At 46.9% G+C, this 19,029-nt stretch overlaps 1 protein-coding gene across 1 annotated transcript in view; it reads right to left on the bottom strand.

Annotated features, from left to right (window-relative positions):
- The window catches only part of LOC126252513 (synaptic vesicular amine transporter-like), a 119,848-nt gene that overhangs the window by 11,631 nt on the left and 89,188 nt on the right, over window positions 1-19,029 (bottom strand). Inside the window, exon 9 of the mRNA XM_049953409.1 lies at window positions 7,334-7,505. Coding sequence (XP_049809366.1) covers window positions 7,334-7,505 — 172 coding nt within the window. The remainder of the gene's footprint in view (window positions 1-7,333; window positions 7,506-19,029) is intronic.

Raw genomic sequence — 19,029 nt, 5'->3', positions numbered from 1 at the left:
CATGCCCGAGGCAGGATTCGAACCTGCGACGTAGCGGTCGCGCGGTTCCAGACTGTAGCGCCTTTAACCGCTTGGCCACCACGGCCGGCGGGACTTAACATCTGAGGTCATCAGTCCCCTAGAACTTTGAACTACTTAAATCTAACTGACCTAAGGACATCACACACATCCATGCCCGAGGCAGGATTCGAACCTGCGACCGTAGCGGTCGTGCGGTTCCGGGCTGATGCGCTTAGAACCGCATGGCCACACCGGCCGGCTCTTCCGATAGGTTTACAGCAGCCTTCAGGATGTGAAGTGGAAGGGCTGGGAGTTGTGGGGGCATAAGTATCTTTTCCTAGGTAACACAGTTTTATTACAAAAACGATATTGCAATATAGATACAGTCCCCTTATACACAATGAATGTGGCTGCTATTAAGATACAATAAAAATAACAATCGAAGTGAATTTGCTGACTGCGAGTATTTTGTCATCATCTGTGTTAGGAATAGATATATACTTCAGTGACATGTGGAAATTTTGTTCCAGAGTGGGACTCGCCCACGGACTTCCCTGTTATCACGAGATGTCACCTTAATCACTTTGGCTACTATCCACGCCTCGCAGACTGCCCCAAATTTCTACATTTTACACTGTCTACATCACTGTATCATAGTCCCCTACATTCACCACAGTTTTACTGTGCATTCCCGCACAAGCGGGCACAAGACAGTAATATCATGGATATCCATTTCTCGTCGTCTCATTCTCACTGACGTGGGATTACAGGATAAAGCTGCGAGCGTTAAGTGATGAATGTAGGAGACTGTGGTGTGGGGATGTAGAAAGTGTGAGATGGAAGTCTGGGTTTGTCCAGGAGCTGTGGGTGGATAGCTGAAGCGGATAAGGCAACCACCTGCGGTAAGCGGGAAATCCGGCTTCGATTCATGGTTAGTTTGCCTATGGCAGTGTAGCAGTATGGAAGTATCGGTTTACGTCTTTGCATGGAGTTCTTTCGAAGAAGAGTTGCCTAATCTTATCGTAAATAGAGATTAAAGACCGGATTTTCAAGTGAATATGCACGCCTGAAGGTACATGAAATCGAACAATTTCTCAGAGATGATTGATTGTAACGATCCTTTTGGCATATGCCTATCCATAATGAGCAGTGTGGTATATTTCAAGCTAATTATTGACGCAGCATGTGACCGTATTCTAAATGATACTACGAGTGGTCTCAAGTTCCGTCATTCAGATGGGAATATCGGTGATGTGTCTTAGACAATGGGTGCTTGGATTGTGGACTACGCGTGTTTTTTAACTCCTGTTCAGTATACTTTTGGAGATGGTAATTTCTGTATCCAACATGTATGCGAAAATGATAAGCCATATGGCTGAAAAGTGGTATCACTTTATTACATACCCAGTAGTCAGTGGAATGTGGCAGATCTGTATCGAACTGACAAAACATGTACCATCTCATATATATTAGTGGGTGCCACGCCATTGTAATTTATGGTGGGCAGCCAAGGACGTCACAGACTATGGCCGAGAAAGGCATGTTCACTCAGAGTACATGCATGGCAGGATCACATGCAATTGCCACCTGAGGATGCACTGGCTTTGAATACACCGATGATATTTCCGCTTATGTATGTCGAGGTTCTCCAGAATGACTCCAGTCTACTTCCTGCGCTGCCTCCCACTTCTGAACCTTTGTACATTTCAGAGATGACGAGGGAACGTTGTCTATGCATGTGCCCTCTCCTGCTGTGCCTGTACTGACAGGTGGTGAGATGGTTCTGGAGGGGGAGATGGACGTCGACTTCGTGGTAGTGCCTACTGCCAGCTTTGTGCCTGGCCATCAGGACCAACAGACGTCTCTGGATACTGAAGGAGACATGCACAAACAGCAGCTGCCAAAGAGACGTAAGGAGCGCCGGCTTACTCTGTCAGACACCTGCCTGCCACAATCTTGGACGATAATGATTCTCACTGCCCAGACCTCCTCCTGTTGGATGATTCGATGGCAGAACATCACGCCCGTCTCCAAAAAATGGCTCTGAGCACTATGGGACTCAACTGCTGAGGTCATTAGTCCCCTAGAACTTAGAACTAGTTAAACCTAACTAACCTAAGGACATCACAAACATCCATGCCCGAGGCAGGATTCGAACCTGCGACCGTAGCGGTCTTGCGGTTCCAGACTGCAGCGCCTTTAACCGCACGGCCACTTCGGCCGGCCACGCCCGTCTCCCATTGGATACAGAACAATCATCACATGCATCTGATGCTGTGCATCCTGTTGACGGAGAACAATCCAATCGTCACCCTCGGATACTACAGAGGCTATGCCCATCTGGGCCCATACACTACTGCATGGTACAATGCTCTTTAAGGCGGACCAACAAATGTTGAAGTAGCTGCGGTTGTTACTGCGGCTACCCATCACTATTAATCGACTGGCGATTTGGATGAAATCGCACTGTCTGTTGAAGGGTCTCTTAAGGACACAGCTGGTCCTCTTGCTTCAATGAGAATCCCCACAGTACATGGCAGGCTTATAGGATTGGCTCGATAACTGTCAACACGATTAGGATGCAGGTAAAACTTCACTTGCTCTGAGGATGCGGGTGTCAGAAATCGATTTTTCCCTCGTGAAAGATGTTCGTCTCGACAACTTTCCGGCTTTTTTTTATAGATACCATGTTTATGCTACACTGTGTGCTGAAGGGAGTAGTGGGATGGCACTCTCCTACGGGAAGGGATTGTGGTTGAAGATCTGTTTTATCTGCGATTGGTCAGAGGTCTTACAGTGATCTTCCATGGTGTCTGAATCATCAAAGTTTATGGTCCCTCTGATTCGGAAATGAGACGGGAGTGGTGGCGGTGTTATTCGGAAGAGGTCCACCATTGTTTGTAGGCCGCTATGCTATTTTACTCTTGGTGGAGACTTCGATTGAGTGACATCCCAGAAGGATCAATTCCCTCATTATACCCCATGCCAGAAACTGCAACTGCTGATGTAGGATTTAAATCTCCATGACACGTGGTACTGTGTGTATGGTGATCGAAGCGGATATAAATATGTTATGAGCCATTCTACGAGTCATCTTGATCGTATCTATATTTCCCACAATCTTGAGAAAGCTAAGTTATTGCCTAACTCCTTCTCTGACAACATTGCCTACATATGGACTGTCTCTCTCTGATGGAAAAGAGTGTGGCCGCTCGAGGCATGTGGAAGTTGAGTGTCGCTCATCTCCTGGATATGGAGTACAGGCAGTTAATAGAGGCGACGTGGATCACCTGTGAAACACGCCTTCAGACGTTCCATTCAATACGTACAGTGATGGCTTGAATGAGCTAAGCCTGCTTTGCACCTCACAATGATACAGTATGGTCACGACAAGAGGTATTGCCACCGAAATACGTTTTAATTTTATTTCACTTTGCTCTGGGAGCTCTCTCGCCAAGCACAATCTCTTGATCGGCAAGCTGAAGTTCAGAGAGTAATGGCGAAGATTATTTCACTTACACGTCACTGCCTAGATGGAGTAGTGATATTGCGAGATGTCAGCGCACCACATTGTCACAGAGAAACAATGGTGTATGCCCTTGACGTGCCAGATGGTCGTCGATTGATGTCGCAAAAAGGTATTGCAAGCGCCTTTGTGGGCCACTATCAACATTTCTATGCAGAAGTAGAACCAGGATGCTGCAGCAATGTATGAAGGCCACCAGTCTTCGCTTTATGTTCTTGCCAGGGATGCTGTGGGGTTCTTAGGGCTGCAGTTGAAGGCTTTGATGATGGTCTTCGCAAGGGAGTGGTAAACAAGTTCCCAGGCCCAGATGGTTTCCTGCTGGAGTTTTATTGCGACTTCCACGACATTTTGGCTCCTCCTTGAATTGCTGTATGCCAAGAACTAATGTCCCCTCACTTTCCACTCCTCCCTACCTTTGTGGAAGGAGTGATTACTCTGGTCCCCAAGCCATCTGGGGGTTGGGGGGTTGAGAATTACCACTTATTGATGATGCTTAATTGAGACTTCAAGATTTTCACCTGCCTGTCTCAGTCATGTCCTGCTTCAAGTCACATCTTTGAATTAACCACGTAGACAGTGTTGAGCAACTATCGTGATGTTATCAGCATACCAGCGACTTGTCGCTCATGCTTCATAAGCCTTTGTTTTGATGGATGTTGCCGCACCACTGAAAAGGAAACATGACTACCTTGTGTAAGTGATAAAATGGATGGCCTTCCACCATGACATTATACGTTGCAACATGCAAATCCTCTAAGATGCGTAATTGTGGGTGTTTATCAGTGAACATGCAGCAGGCCCCTTTATTATTTTGCAATCAGTCTGACAAGGATGTCCATTGTCGATGATACATTTTCCATTGCTCTTGAGCCACTATTATAATCATGCAGAACTGGTTAACTGGAATCACGATGAGGGGAAATACTTCTATCTGTTGGGCCTATGCAGTGATCTGGTCTTTTGTCTCAGTCGAGGGATGAGGTGTGTGTGGCGCTGGAGTGAATTACTGGAATTGAAAATTCTGGAGGCAGTCGTATTGAATTTGGCGATGTCTGCTGCTCTGAACATTGGCAGGGGTGTTTTGAAAGGAAGTGTGGTTCAGTTGCAGTCTATGGATACCGTCAAGTGCCTGAAAATTACCTTCACACCCGACCCAGTGGCAGCTAACTATCGACCCCTCCTTCAAGTGATGCACACGAGTGTCTGTAGTAATTTGTTGTGAGCTTTGGACATGATAGAATGGATTGATTTGACAACTCTGATCTGGCGTCTATGATACCACATTTGGCCCACAGCTCACCAGTGCTCAGGGCGATGGCCAAAGCATTTGGCTATTTCGTGAGCATGGGTCTTATCCATAAAGTTCGTTATGATACACTTACTCTTGTCCCTCTGGAAGGAGGCCTCGGTCTTGCCAACATATGTGTTAGAGCAGTTGCCCTCTATGTCTACACGGTGCTTAAGTTGTGGTCCCACTATCTAAGTGGTTTGTCAAGAGCCACGATTGATGAAGTTGCTCCTCTCTCCTGAGTGCTGCCCATTACAATATCGTATATTTCTACTTCCCTCTCGCACCTCAAGAATTTTTTCATTGAATGCAGTTATGTCCATGCAACTTTCCTCATACCAGGACTCCTACTGCATGTGTCACTTATCGCCTAATAATCCAGAACATGGTGGAGTGCTGATATCCGGAGACCAACTGGCACATTGTGTGGCACTCTGTGCACCATAGCATCCTCGCCACGGAGGCTTGTTCGAACTGGTCTCTGGTTGTCAGTGAGAAACATGTGATACAATTCCATCTACATGCCATTAATACGGCAGAATCTCCGCTTCGAGCAGTGTCACGCATTTGACACAGATGAACGTCCATCGGTGTGTGGCCCTTCTGTAGGGGTGTGTCTTGATAAGGAAAATGCTTGCTTTTCTGCTTTGTGTTGCTCTACACACTGTTGCGCCACAGTTGCTTCTGCTGGCGGATGAGAGTTTTTTCCCACACCTGAAGAGAAACGCAGTCAATTGGAGTAAAGGACTATCTGTTTAGTAACTGTTTCAAAGGATAGATGTGTTGTGTAGAGAAGAACTTTTCGTGTGCTTTATTGAACAAGAAGAATTTTCTAATCATTTCAGCATTTCTTCTCTCGCCTTCTCCTTTACCTCTTCTGCCTTACCCTTTTCTGTTCCTCGTTTTATCTGCCCATTACAAAACTGCGCTACTACAGGTGTAACATTCTGCGTGGTGTCTGTTTGTTCTAAATCGTGTCTCCCTACCACTTTCGCGCAACGACGTTCTGAGCGTGTTTTTTAGGGAATTGACTAATTTGAACCTGGGACCTGTTGCTGGTAAGGAGGCAACAGACCACACATGACACATAGAGTTCAGAAGAGTTCACTGAGACTAGCGATGACATAAACAAATACTGAATGATTTCAGCATCAGCTCCACTGCATTCACTGTAAAGGAATCTTAATACTAACTAAATTTAGTGGAAGGGGTTCAAGGCTTCCCTATTTTTAGTTAGCTGGTAAAATAACGTCGAAAAAGCAGTTACGTTTACCATTGGAATTTTTATTCTACTCACAAAACATTGTTTATAAACTCTATTATTGATAAAAGGAAATATTTTAATACAGGATGATAAAAAGTAACTGCGTTCAACAAAAATGTGAACGAATATTCCCTGAATGGGCTTCCAAGTTCTATAATGGATCGAAGGATGAACTATGCCATATCACATCTATAACCTAGGTTTAAATTGAATTTCATAAAAGAGAAAACTATCAAAAATGGTCTACAGAGACCCTCAATTATCTTTAATTACTTATTTAACTTGTCGTAAATTACAGTGGCTGATGTGGCTTCTCAATAATTATATAACAGAAAAATCATTGCGTTTCAGATTTTAACTTCAAGTAGCAAATGTGAATACCACGAAGTTTAATTGACGTTCGATACTACTATTACGTAAAAAGAGGATGTGGCAGATGAGACTTCTGCAGTTGTGAGTGAACCCTTATGCACTCTTATGCGGCATTGCGTGCGTTCATTACCTTGTCGGTGGTTAGGCAGCGTCAGGGGCGGCGGGCGGCCCAGCTCCAAACACCTCGCCATCTCGGTAGCAACTCTCTCGAACTTATCCTTACTACTGTTTACCGAAGTTGGTTTAAGAAAAAGGTATCTGGCTGTGTTTTCAACTGACCAATCAGCGTCTCAATGTTAACCTTAAGCTCTGCCTACAAAAATTCTAGCTATCCAATGAGAAACATTATACTTTTCGTGGTGGGGCAATGTTTTTAATGTTTGCTACGTAACAGAGACACATATAGTCTCACGCTAAAACTTGCAGCTGGTGTGGCCCTTTTAGTGTTATCGTAAGATCTATACTGTTCTTCTGGAGGGCTCTATCTTTTAACATGGGCTGGGGGATGGACCTCCCAGCAGTCGGCCGGCGAGGTGGGTGTCCCATTGTCCCGCTCTTATCGTAGGGCCTACACAGCTCTGCTCTCAGCTTCTGTTCTCGTTTCTCCCCTCGGAACTGCGTCTGTTTCACGGTGGGAAGGTATGTCATGCATTTAGGCGTTCTTGTGTTAGTCTGTGGTATTCCATTTGCTCACTTCGTTGATCGTATTACTTTGGTTAATTTAATGTCAGGATTTATTCGGAGCTGTGTGACATATTGCCGGATTTGCTATCAAGTCAGGGTTTTCATGGAAGGTGTTGGATTTGCCTGACACGTTACACGGGAACGTCGCCCAGGGCGCGCGCCCCGGCCGCCGTGCCCTGCTTTCTGGGCCGGTCCTCACCTAGAGCGTAGGCGAGGCTGACGGCGGACTGCTGCAGGGCGTAGACGGAGCCGAAGCGGTCGCCGGCGAGGCGCGCCAGCAGCGGCACCAGCGCGGCGTCGACGGCGCCGATGCCGAGCCCCAGGCCCAGGTGCGGCGCCAGAAGCTGCAGCAGGCTGCGCGCGCTCGCCACCTGCGGGAGCCAGGCAGAGACAGACCGCACTAGCTGGCTGTAAGGCGCGCTGGTTCGCAGTCGCGCTGCGCGGTCGGCCACTTTACAGTACCCGGCTAAGCGCAGATTGAGACGCGTATGGCAGGTGTGACGTGACCAGGGTGACCAGATGCAATTGTTTAGAAAGGAGGACCAACAACTTCAAAAAGGAGGACAAAATAAGAAAAAAGAGGACACATCAAACGGGTCAACTGCAGATGTGAAAACCACCCGTCAGTTTTGGACAAGTCACGTGACTGCCGGGAATTACCGGTAAAACTAGCAGTTAATTGTTACTGATGGTCAGGTGGTGGTTAACTGAGCAATATAAAAAAAATTAAAAACATTGATTGTGGTGACAGTGTGGCGTCAATTGTTTTGTTATGTCAACAACACGAAATTGTTTACAAAGCGAAAAACGTGAGCCCATTCACCTCCCTTCATTCGACGCACCGCTACCAACATCTACAATTCAAGCAGCAGCTGACGACATGTAAACTGCACTTTAACCTTCCGAATACAAATAAATTGAATGACTATGGAACAATGAAATAAAACCATGATAGTTAATCTGTCGAGTTATTTCTTACCTTTATTGGCCACGTTTCAGCTCCACATACCTTATATTCCGCTTCAAATTCATTTCTCCCTTTCTTAAATCCAGATATTTGCAGGAAAGGACATCAGAAATTGTACACTTTCGTTTAGGCATAGCCAAATATTTTACGTAACTCACTCGGTTAAAAATTACACTCACAAATCACACGTGCACTAAAGGAAGCCAAGCCAATATAAAGTGAAGATACGAAACGAAAATTTTAAATAATCGATATTTGCTTTCGCTTATAAGTTGATCAACAATAACATCGACAATCCTGGTGCCACCTACTAACACCGCCTTCGTGCGTGTTTATCACGAAGGCTGTGCCAATAGTTAAAGTATTTAAGAAATGAGCAATAGAACGGGACGAATCGTAAATTTAACTGTGTTACGCTCAACTTTGCGAAAAAGCCGGACACTGTAAAAATCCGCCCGGGCCCCGGACAAGGAGCTAAAAAGGAGGACATGTCCGGATTAATCCGGACGTCTGGTCACCCTAGACGTGACATGACTTGACATGACATGGCACTACTGCGCGACACACACGTTCCACACGTGCCATTCTGGTCCTGTGCTTATTGAGACACGCACACATTCTTTGCACGTGTCAGTTGGCGACGCTCTGCGCTGACAGAATCGAAGCGCGCCCACCCTGTAATCTTTCTCAAACCATTTTACACAAACTATTCAGTAAAAATATTTGATTGTTGTTTACTTGTAGCGTTATATGTCAGCTTCGTGCTGAAGTGCCCATCATCTCGCTAATGGTCATACTTATTGTGATACATCCATTTAAGTAAGACACTGCGAAAAATTTGAAAAGTTTTTAACGAAAAATAGTGCTCGTTTTGATTTTTTCGTTTGGTATGTGTTACACAATATGTTGCTGCCTACGAAATTTAATCAAGATACTGAATTTTTCTTTAGACTTGGAGGAGGGCTCTGTCTACATCCGATGTCAAGAAAAAGGACTGTACGTGGCACGTTCACTCCAGATCCCACGCCCGCGAGAATGAAATTTTCATAACATCCCTCATATCTCCTAAACCGCTTGAGACATCGAAACGAGATTTTGGCGTATGATAGCACCCAAGAAGGAGAGCATTCTGCCACATTGTTAACATACAGAACTTTCTTATGTATAGCGATATATAGTTTTTCTTCACTCTAGTGACAGCAATTTTTTAAGTCACCGGTAGCTACTGGAAAGAGAATTTCCTACTATGAAAATAAACATGAAAGTTCTCCTCTTATGTTAGTGCAAACCGACATAATGATGTTTTCTGTAAGCTATTGATCAGCCTGGTCGCCTACTGCTTGATTGATGAGACACCCTGCAAGCAATAGCTGCTGCAAGATGAGTTTGTGCAAATTATACTGTGTTTTGGTGAAAGAGGAACAATTAATCCTGTCAACAACAGAAATGTAGCCGTAAATGGTGATCGTTCTTCGAATGGGGAAAGGTTAACAATTCACACAAAAATTGTAAGTGTCTGTTGCTATTTTTGCTATTTTGGTTGAACAACCCATCGTAATTTTAACACTGAACGTATGAAGTGGAAACCTATTACTAAAGGGTTTTATTCATGTTATTCATCTGAGCAATATTTAAAAAATGATGAGCGTACCGTTCAGGCGGAGTGACGCGCACATGCGCGATTCTGGTTACTCACCTACGGCTTGCCAAACTGGAAATTTGTGATTCGGGAATAGAATAGTTGTTCCTGAGAAAAGAAACAACGATGGGCAGTGTACTGTCAGCAGCTGACAATAATGCGCGCACCAGGAATATGGAAGCTAGCCAGGTGTGCTTGTGTTGGGAAGATTTCACATAGTTTGAAAAAGCATTATCATGAATGTAGGCCTGCCTTGTCAGCTAGACATTTCAGTAAATTAAATATGTAATATCAGCAGACTCTTCCAGAGCACTCATACTTTTGGAATGATACCGACCGCATTCTTCATTTATGTAGCCTCTTATGTAATTGGTTCAACGATGACGATACCATGTATGCAATCATTGAACGCTTTCTCTCTACACTATGAACCTATTAAAATATTGTGATTCAGGGGGGCTCCTCGACTGTTTCTAGCTTGTATGTATTATGTATTAAACCAGGAACCTAGAAACAACGGAGAGGCATCGTCCCGCCGTAGCCCTCAGTGGTTCACAGCCCCACAACAGGCCACAGCAGTCAACCCTCCCCCCTCCAACCCCTCCCACACCCGGGGACCGTCTCGTACCACACGAGTGTAATCCCAGATGTTCGCGTGGTAGAGTAATGATGGCGTACGCGTACGGCGTAACTGAGGCGGAATAAGGACAACCAGCCCGCATTCGCCGAGGTAGATGGAAAACCGCCATAAAAACCATCCACAGGCTGGCCGGCACACCGTACCTCGACACTAATACGTAGGACCGGCACGCCTTCCCGCTCGGGAAGCAGTGCGTTAGACCGTTCAGCTAGTGGGGCGGCCGTTTCTAGCTTACAATGTGTTGTGTCGATTCCCTAAGGTCTCGACACAATGAGTGGCTAGGTGCACGCGAAACTAACGCAGACGGGCGTAAATTCTGAAACAGGAGACCGGATGAAAACTATAAAGAAAAGAAGAGAGATTTTAATATACTTAACTTTAATGTAGTCTTGTTCTTGTTGAAATACATCTCTTGCATAGTAGTAAGCAATTAGCAATGATACACATGGCGCCTTGCTAGGTAGTAGCGATGGACTAGCTGAAGGCTATTTAATCTGTCTCTCGGCAAATGAGAGTAAGACTTGGTAGGTCTGGTCGCAAGCTATGTCGTCCGTACAACTGGGGCGAGGTCAAGTCCGTGTCTTGTGACCTGCCCTGTGGTGGCGCTACGTTTGCGAATACACAGTGGCGACACGCGGGTCCGACATGTACTACAGGACCGCGGCCGATTTAAGTTACCACCTAGCAAGTGTGGTGTCTAGCGGTGACACCACATTCCTCCCCCGCAAATCGGCGAACGGTCGTGAGATAAGGCTTCCGCCCGCCGTGGGGAGGACCCCATGTTGACGTATGCGATGAGGTGGGGAGCCTAACAACAGGCGAGGCTGTGCCACCCGCACCCGGCCATTCGGTCCGAGGGGAGCTAGGAAACGCCTGCAAACCTAGTCCAGGGTGCACGTCAACATGAGGTGTTTGCGCACGGAATGATATAAGAGGAGCCGCGGGGTCGACCTCCATGTGGTCGGAGCACCCGACGGGCGAAGACGACATCTGGTCCGGAGCGGGCAAGAGGTCCATGGCGGAGGACGGCTGGTCACGGGAAGCAAGCGGCGGCGCGTGACCCAGGGAGGCGCGTGGCGGCTGCAGCGAAGCGTCCGCTGCTGGCGGCGCCGGCGGCGGCTGCGGCGGCGCGACGCCATGAGGCAAAATGGAAGGCATCGTCGGTAACACCTGGGGATGAGGCGAGCCAGTAGATGGGTCCCCAAGGCGCTGACCGGACGGCTCCGTCGCTGAAAGCAGACGGGGAGCGGCAGAACCCAGGCGACGACAGAGGCGCAGCTGATTGAGATGCCGACGCACCTCACCAGAGGCCCCCAAAACCAAATACATCGCGCGGCCGAGGCAGCGAAGAATGCGCCCTGCGAGCCAACGCTGTGAACCGCGATAGTTGCGATAATAGACAACGTCGCCAGGAGCAAAAGCAGGAGACTGCCGCTGCACAGGAACCTGATGTGGCGGATGCAGCAAAGACATCAGAGTTCGATGAGGACGACCATGGAGCAACTCAGCCGGCGAGCGACCATCGCGGGGCTGAGAGCGATATGAGGACAAAAAGAGCAACAAAGCGTCCTCCCGAGAATGCGACTCTTTCAACTTCAACATCTGCGACTTGAAAGTCCGGACCAATCGTTCAGCGGCACCGTTTGACTGAGGCGAAAACGGCGCGGATGTCAGATGTTGAATACCATTGGCCTTGCAGAACGACTGAAATTCTGCGGACATGAATTGTGGGCCATTGTCGGAAACAATAGTCTGCGGAAGACCCTCAATGCAAAAGATAGCAGACAAGGCTTGGATTGTGGCAGAAGACGTCGTGGAAGACATCCGGACAACAAAAGGAAAATTACTGAAAGCATCGACCACAACCAACCATCGAGCAGTCCAGAACGGACCAGCAAAATCGATGTGCAAGCGTTGCCAAGGGGAAGTGGCTTTCGGCCAAGCAAAGAATTTCCGCGGCGGTGCGGATTGTTGTTCGGCACACGCCACGCAAGAGGAGCACATATTCGTAATCGCAGCATCGATGCCGAACCAAGTACAGTGCTGTCGAGCAAGTTGTTTCGTTCGCACTATACCCCAATGTCCTTGGTGAAGAAGCCGTAAGACAGAGGACTGTAACGAACGTGGGACCACGACTCGGGATTGATCATTATCGGAACGCAACAACAAAACACCACGTCGGACAAATAGTCTCTCCTTGTGAGCAAAAAAACGGCGAACCAAAGGATCCTCGATCCGTGACTTTGACAAGGGCCATTGCGTAGCAACAAAACGCAAAACGGGAGCAAGGACAGGGTCAGCAGCTGTGGCAGTAGCTACACGACGAAAATCAATCGGAAACGATGCGACCACGTCATCGGCTTCCGAATCAATGAACATGCAAGCAAGTTCGGAAGAATCGAATGCATTATCCTCAGCAACAGGCAAACGGGACAACGCATCAGCGTTGCCGTGCTTAGCAGTGGACCGATACAAGATATCGTAGCGGTACTGCGAGAGAAAAAGTGACCAGCGAATGAATTTCTGCGCTGTACGTGGAGGTACAGTCTTGTTCGGATGAAAAAGTGATGTCAAAGGCTTGTGGTCCGTGATGATTGTAAAGTGACGACCATACAAGAAGTCATGGAACTTGGTAACACCAAACACGAGAGCTAAAGCTTCTTTCTCTATTTGTGAATAATTTCTTTGCGCAGATGAGAGCAATTTTGACGCAAAGGCAATAGGGCGATCATGCGAACCATCTTTGTGCGCAAGCACCGCACCGATCCCGAAATCCGATGCATCAACCATCAACAAAAGGGGTTTTCGGGGATCGAATGGCGTAAGGCAAGTATTGGAAAGTAACGCCGATTTCAACTGGCGAAAGGCGCGTTCGCATTCCGTCGTCCAGACGAACGGAACACCTTTACGGCGTAAGCGATGAAGCGGAGCTGAAATGGAAGAAGCATTGCGCACAAATCGGTGATAATAATTTACCTTACCCAGCACACTCTGTAGCTGTTTTAAGTTCTGCGGTGACGGCAAGTCCTGAATGGCACGAAGGTGCTCTGGACTCGGATGTATACCTTGGGCATTTATGACATGCCCCAGGTACGGTAAGTCACGAGCAAAAAACACACATTTGTCCTTCCTCAAGCGAAGACCATTCTGACGCAATACCTGAAATAATGTTCGGAGATTTTGCAAATGTTCTGCTTCTGTCTTTCCTGAGATTACAATATCGTCCAGATAGTTCGCAGCTGTAGGGACCGACGCACAAATAGTTTGTAAATATTGCTGAAACAAAGCAGGGGCGGATGCACACCCGAATGGCAGTCTTTTGAAGCGATACAAGCCAAGATGCGTGTTAACCACTAAGACGCGCTGGGATTCTTCGTCCACAGGTATCTGCAAGTACGCATCTGCTAGGTCCAATTTTGAAAAATATTTTCCCGGGCACAGTTTGTCAAAAAGATCTTCCGGGCGGGGCAAAGGAAAAGTAGCAGTCACAAGTTGTGGATTCACAGTTGCCTTGAAGTCCACGCAAAGTCTCAGTTTTCCGGAAGGTTTTGGCAAAATGACTAAGGGTGAGGCCCAGAGAGAAGCCTGCACACGTTCAATGACACCTGGAGATTCTAATTCGGCTAATGTTCTTGCGACCTCATCACGCAATGCGTGGGGAACAGTGCGCGCTCTGAAAAATTTTGGTTGCGCGTTATCTTTCAGTTCCAAATGCGCTTCATAGTTCTTAGCGCAACCAAGGCCCGGAGCAAAAATGTCTGCAAATTCTTCACAAAGACTAGAAACGCTGGCGGAAGGCACGGTCTGATTCACAGATAGGACCTGATTTACAATAGACATATTAAACAATTGAAACAAATCTAAACCAAACAAGTTCACTGCACTAGAGGAACGAAGAACATAAAATGACACAAGGTTTGTCTGTCCCTTGTATGTGGCAAGAAGGCTGCACTGTCCTAACACAGGTATATGCTGTCCTGAGTAACTAGTTAACGTAACATTTGCGGCACGCAATGGCGGGGCGCCCAGTTGTTTGTACGTGTCGTGATTGAGCAATGAAACAGCAGCTCCGGTATCGAGCTGGAATGGGATCACTTTTCCTGCAAAGTCTAAGTCCACAAAAAGTTTATTGTCTTGTTGACGACAAGAGCGACTGTCTCGTGCAATTTGAACTGATACAGGTCCAGAAGCACTTGCAACTTTACGGGATTTCCGGCGACGTCGACGCACACTTTGGGTGGGACGAACACAGTCACTGTTAGCTAAAGTGTCACTGGACGGGTGGGAATGTACTACATGGATGTCCATGGGCGAAGGTCCACGAGCCTGATTGTCCTGGGTGCGATTCCGGCGCGAAGCAAAGGGCCTGGAATTTGTGTGATTGTCTGATCTGAACTTTTTCTGGCAAACACTTTGTACATGTCCTTTCTTTTGACAGTAAAAGCAAATAGCTTGGCGTGACGGGCAATTTTCACGCGAATGTCTAGTTGCACACCGCGGGCAAGATTTCACTGCAGTTGCTTGCTTACGCGGCGCACGTGGTTGCAAGCTAGGCGGCCGCTGCGAAGTCGGGCGCGAGGGCCGCTTAGCGTCCCGTGCAGCGGGCCCGGCGGGCCGATTAATGTGACACACTGCTGGCGAAATTTCAAATGATGCCTGAGCAAAGTCAAGTGTGTCTTGCCTGTCCAATATGTCTATCACTTGTTGCAGGGAGGGATTAACTAGTTTCAAAATCTGTTCCCTTATGCGAACATCAGAAACGTTTTGTGCAATTGCATCACGCACCATAGTATCTGAATATGGGAGGCCACATTCACAGGCAAACGCGCAGTCTCTAGTAAGTCCTTGCAAAGTTGCTACCCACTCCCTATTAGTCTGACCGGCGGTACGTTTTGTACGAAAAAACGTATACCGTTTTGCAACTACATTAACTGTTTCTTTGAAATAGGCATCTAAAGCAGACAAAATTTCTTCGTAGGACAGAGTTGCTACGTCGCGTCGGGGAAACAATTTCACTATCACACGGTAGGTAGACACACCGACACAAGAAAGCAAAAACGGCTGCCGCTCTTTACCTTGAATTCCATAAGCAGTGAGGTGGAAGTTGAACTGATCGGCCCACTCAGTCCAGCTTTCGGTTGTGGCCTCAAAGGGCCTAAATGGCGGTGCGACAGCGTTGTGTGGCTGCGGTAGCGAAGAAGCGGCTGCCGCCGCATCGGTTTGCAGCGCACGTTGACCCTGGACGAGCTGTCCAAGGGCTTCCAATAACGCCTGCGTCTGCTGATTCTGCAAGCGAAAAAATTCGGACAGTACATCTGGAGAATGCGGCGAAGCCATGACACAAACAAATTAGAGCAAGTATAACACAAAGACTGCAACGTGGGCGCGGCACCACTCCTCGGCGCCAAAATATTGTTGTGTCGATTCCCTAAGGTCTCGACACAATGAGTGGCTAGGTGCACGCGAAACTAACGCAGACGGGCGTAAATTCTGAAACAGGAGACCGGATGAAAACTATAAAGAAAAGAAGAGAGATTTTAATATACTTAACTTTAATGTAGTCTTGTTCTTGTTGAAATACATCTCTTGCATAGTAGTAAGCAATTAGCAATGATACACATGGCGCCTTGCTAGGTAGTAGCGATGGACTAGCTGAAGGCTATTTAATCTGTCTCTCGGCAAATGAGAGTAAGACTTGGTAGGTCTGGTCGCAAGCTATGTCGTCCGTACAACTGGGGCGAGGTCAAGTCCGTGTCTTGTGACCTGCCCTGTGGTGGCGCTACGTTTGCGAATACACAGTGGCGACACGCGGGTCCGACATGTACTACAGGACCGCGGCCGATTTAAGTTACCACCTAGCAAGTGTGGTGTCTAGCGGTGACACCACACAATGAAATTGTGATGTTTGCATTATAAAATCTCTTATTACATTCATATCCAAGTAATCACAGTGTCACTCATATACACTACTGGCCATTAAAATTGCTACACCAAGAAGATATGCAGATGATAAACGGGTATTCATTGGACAAATATATTATACTAGAACTGACATGTGATTACATTTTCACGCAGTTTAGGTGCATAGATCCCGAGAAATAAGTACCCAGAACAACCACCTCTGGCCGTAATAACGGCCTTGATACGCCTGGGCATTGAGTCAAACAGAGCTTGGATGGCGTGTACAGGTGCGGCTGGCTGTCCATGCAGCTTCAACACGATACCACAGTTCATCAAGAGTAGTGACTGGCGTATTGTGACGAGCCAGTTGCTCGGCCACCATTGACCAGACGTTTTCAATTGGTGAGAGATCTGGAGAATATACCAGCCAGGGCATCAGTAGAACATTTTCTGTATCCAGAAAGGCCCGTACAGGACCTGCAACATGCAGTCGAGCATTATCCTGCTGAAATGTAGGGTTTCGCAGGGATCGAATGAAGGGTAGAGCCACGGGTCGTAACACATCTGAAATGTAACGTCCACTGTTCAAAGTGCCGTCAATGCGAACGAGAGGTGACCGAGACGTGTAACCAATGGCACCCCACACCATCACGCCGGGTGATACGCCAGTATGGCGATGACGAATACACGCTTTCAATATGCGTCCACCGTGATGTCGCCAAAGACGGATGCGACCATCATTGTGCTGTAAACAGAACCTGGATGCATCCGAAAAAATGACGTTTTGCCATTCGTGCAACCAGGTTCGTCGTTGAGTACACCATCGCAGGCGCTCCTGTCTGTGATGCAGCGTCAAGGGTAACCGCAGCCATGGTCTTCGAGCTGATAGTCCATGCTTCTGCAAACGTCGTCGAACTGTTCGTGCAGATGGTTGTTGTCTTGCAAACGTCCCCTTCTGTTAACTCAGGGATCGAGACGTGGCTGCACGATCCGTTGCAGCCATGCGGATAAGATGCCTGTCATCTTGACTGCTAGTGATACGAGGCCGTTGGGATCCAGCACGGCGTTCCGTATTACCCTCCTAAACCCACCGATTCCATATTCTGCTAACAGTCATTGGATCTCGACCAACGCGAGCAGCGATGTCGCGATACGATAAACCGCAATCGCAATAGGCTACAATGCGACCTTTATCAAAGTCGGAAACGTGATGGTACGCATTTCTCCTCGTTACACGAGGCATCACAACAACGTTTAACCAGGCAACGCCGGTCAACTGCTGTTTGTGTATGAGAAATGGGTTGGAAACTTTCCCGATGTGAGCACGTTGTAGGTGTTGCCACCGGCGCCAACCTTGTAAGAATGCTCTGAAAAGCTAATCATTTGCATATCACAGCATCTTTTTCCTGTCGGTTAACTTTCGCGTCTGTAACACGTTATCTTCGCGGTGTAGCAATTTTAACGACCAGTAGTGTACTTCAGATCTTTTATGCCTTTTAGCAGGGTCAGAAAGGCTATAGATCTATGGAAATGTTCACTTTTCGAATTTTTGTATCGGTTCGCACAGAAATGGCAGCATAGGCAGCACGTAGACTACCTTGTTTCACTGCATAATATTAAAATTTCGGGCCTTACTTCTTGATTGCGTGATTTTGTAATACTTCTTCCTATTTCACTCCTATTTCACTACCCTCGCGATGGATTGTCTGTCCATTCTTGCAATTTGAAGACATTGTGAAAGCAGAAGATATAATCTCAGCGGCAATAGCTTACCAGTAATTGAATTGTGCATTGTTCTTGATAAAAGAAAAACAGTAACTAATTAAAACAGAAAAAACTATATAGATATAAATAACTGAAAAATATAATGATTCAATGAAAAAAGATCGAGATCTTAAATGGCGAAAAACGAAACACTACTCAATTGACAATAAAGTTCAGCAATAAGACAATAGTTTTTGGACAGGCAACACTGCCAGTGGCCATATACGGGTTGCCTGAAGGAGTATATGTGGGGACTGCTTTCCGGCTCCCCGCCTCACCCCTCCGGTGGTGCCGGTGTGGCTCAACCACAACGCCGCGAGACCTGTCGCACGAGCGTCTAGCGTTACCATCGCGTGACGTCCCAGTTTGCGCGGTCGCACCTGACCCTGCTGAGTTACAGAAATGCGGACTGCGCTGAGCCGCGCCACACGCGCTACATGCGTGTCAATTTGCGCTCTCAAACTGAGGGTGCCAGGAAGAGACCAGCTAGCTGTACGGTGCGGGGTTTTTATTTATTTTATTTTTTATTTATTTATTTATTGTTCCGTGGGACCAAACTAAGGAGAAGTCTCCATGGTCATGGAACGAGTCAATACATGAAATTATAACACGATAGTAGAAACAGATAAAAAGAAATATAAAAAAACGTATTCAGGCGACAAGTCGTAAGTTTAAATAAAGAAAATCAACAATGTAACACTAGAATTTGCTTAATTTTTTAGCTCTTCCAGGAGCTCCTCGACAGAATACAAGCAGTGAGCCATGAGGAAACTCTTCAGTTTAGACTTAAAAGAGTTTGGGCTACTGGTAAGATTTTTGAGTTCTTGTGGTAGCTTATTGAAAATGTATGCAGCAGAATACTGCACTCCTTTCTGCACAAGAGTCAAGGAAGTGCATTCCACATGCAGATTTGATTTGTGCCTAGTATTAACTGAGTGAAAGCTGCTAACTCTTGGGAATAGGCTAATATTGCTAACAACAAAC

The sequence above is a fragment of the Schistocerca nitens genome, chromosome 4, assembly GCF_023898315.1.
Source record: "Schistocerca nitens isolate TAMUIC-IGC-003100 chromosome 4, iqSchNite1.1, whole genome shotgun sequence".
Lineage (NCBI taxonomy): Eukaryota > Metazoa > Arthropoda > Insecta > Orthoptera > Acrididae > Schistocerca > Schistocerca nitens.
Note: the sequence above shows the minus strand (reverse complement) of the source record. Positions and strands in the feature narration are given on the sequence as shown.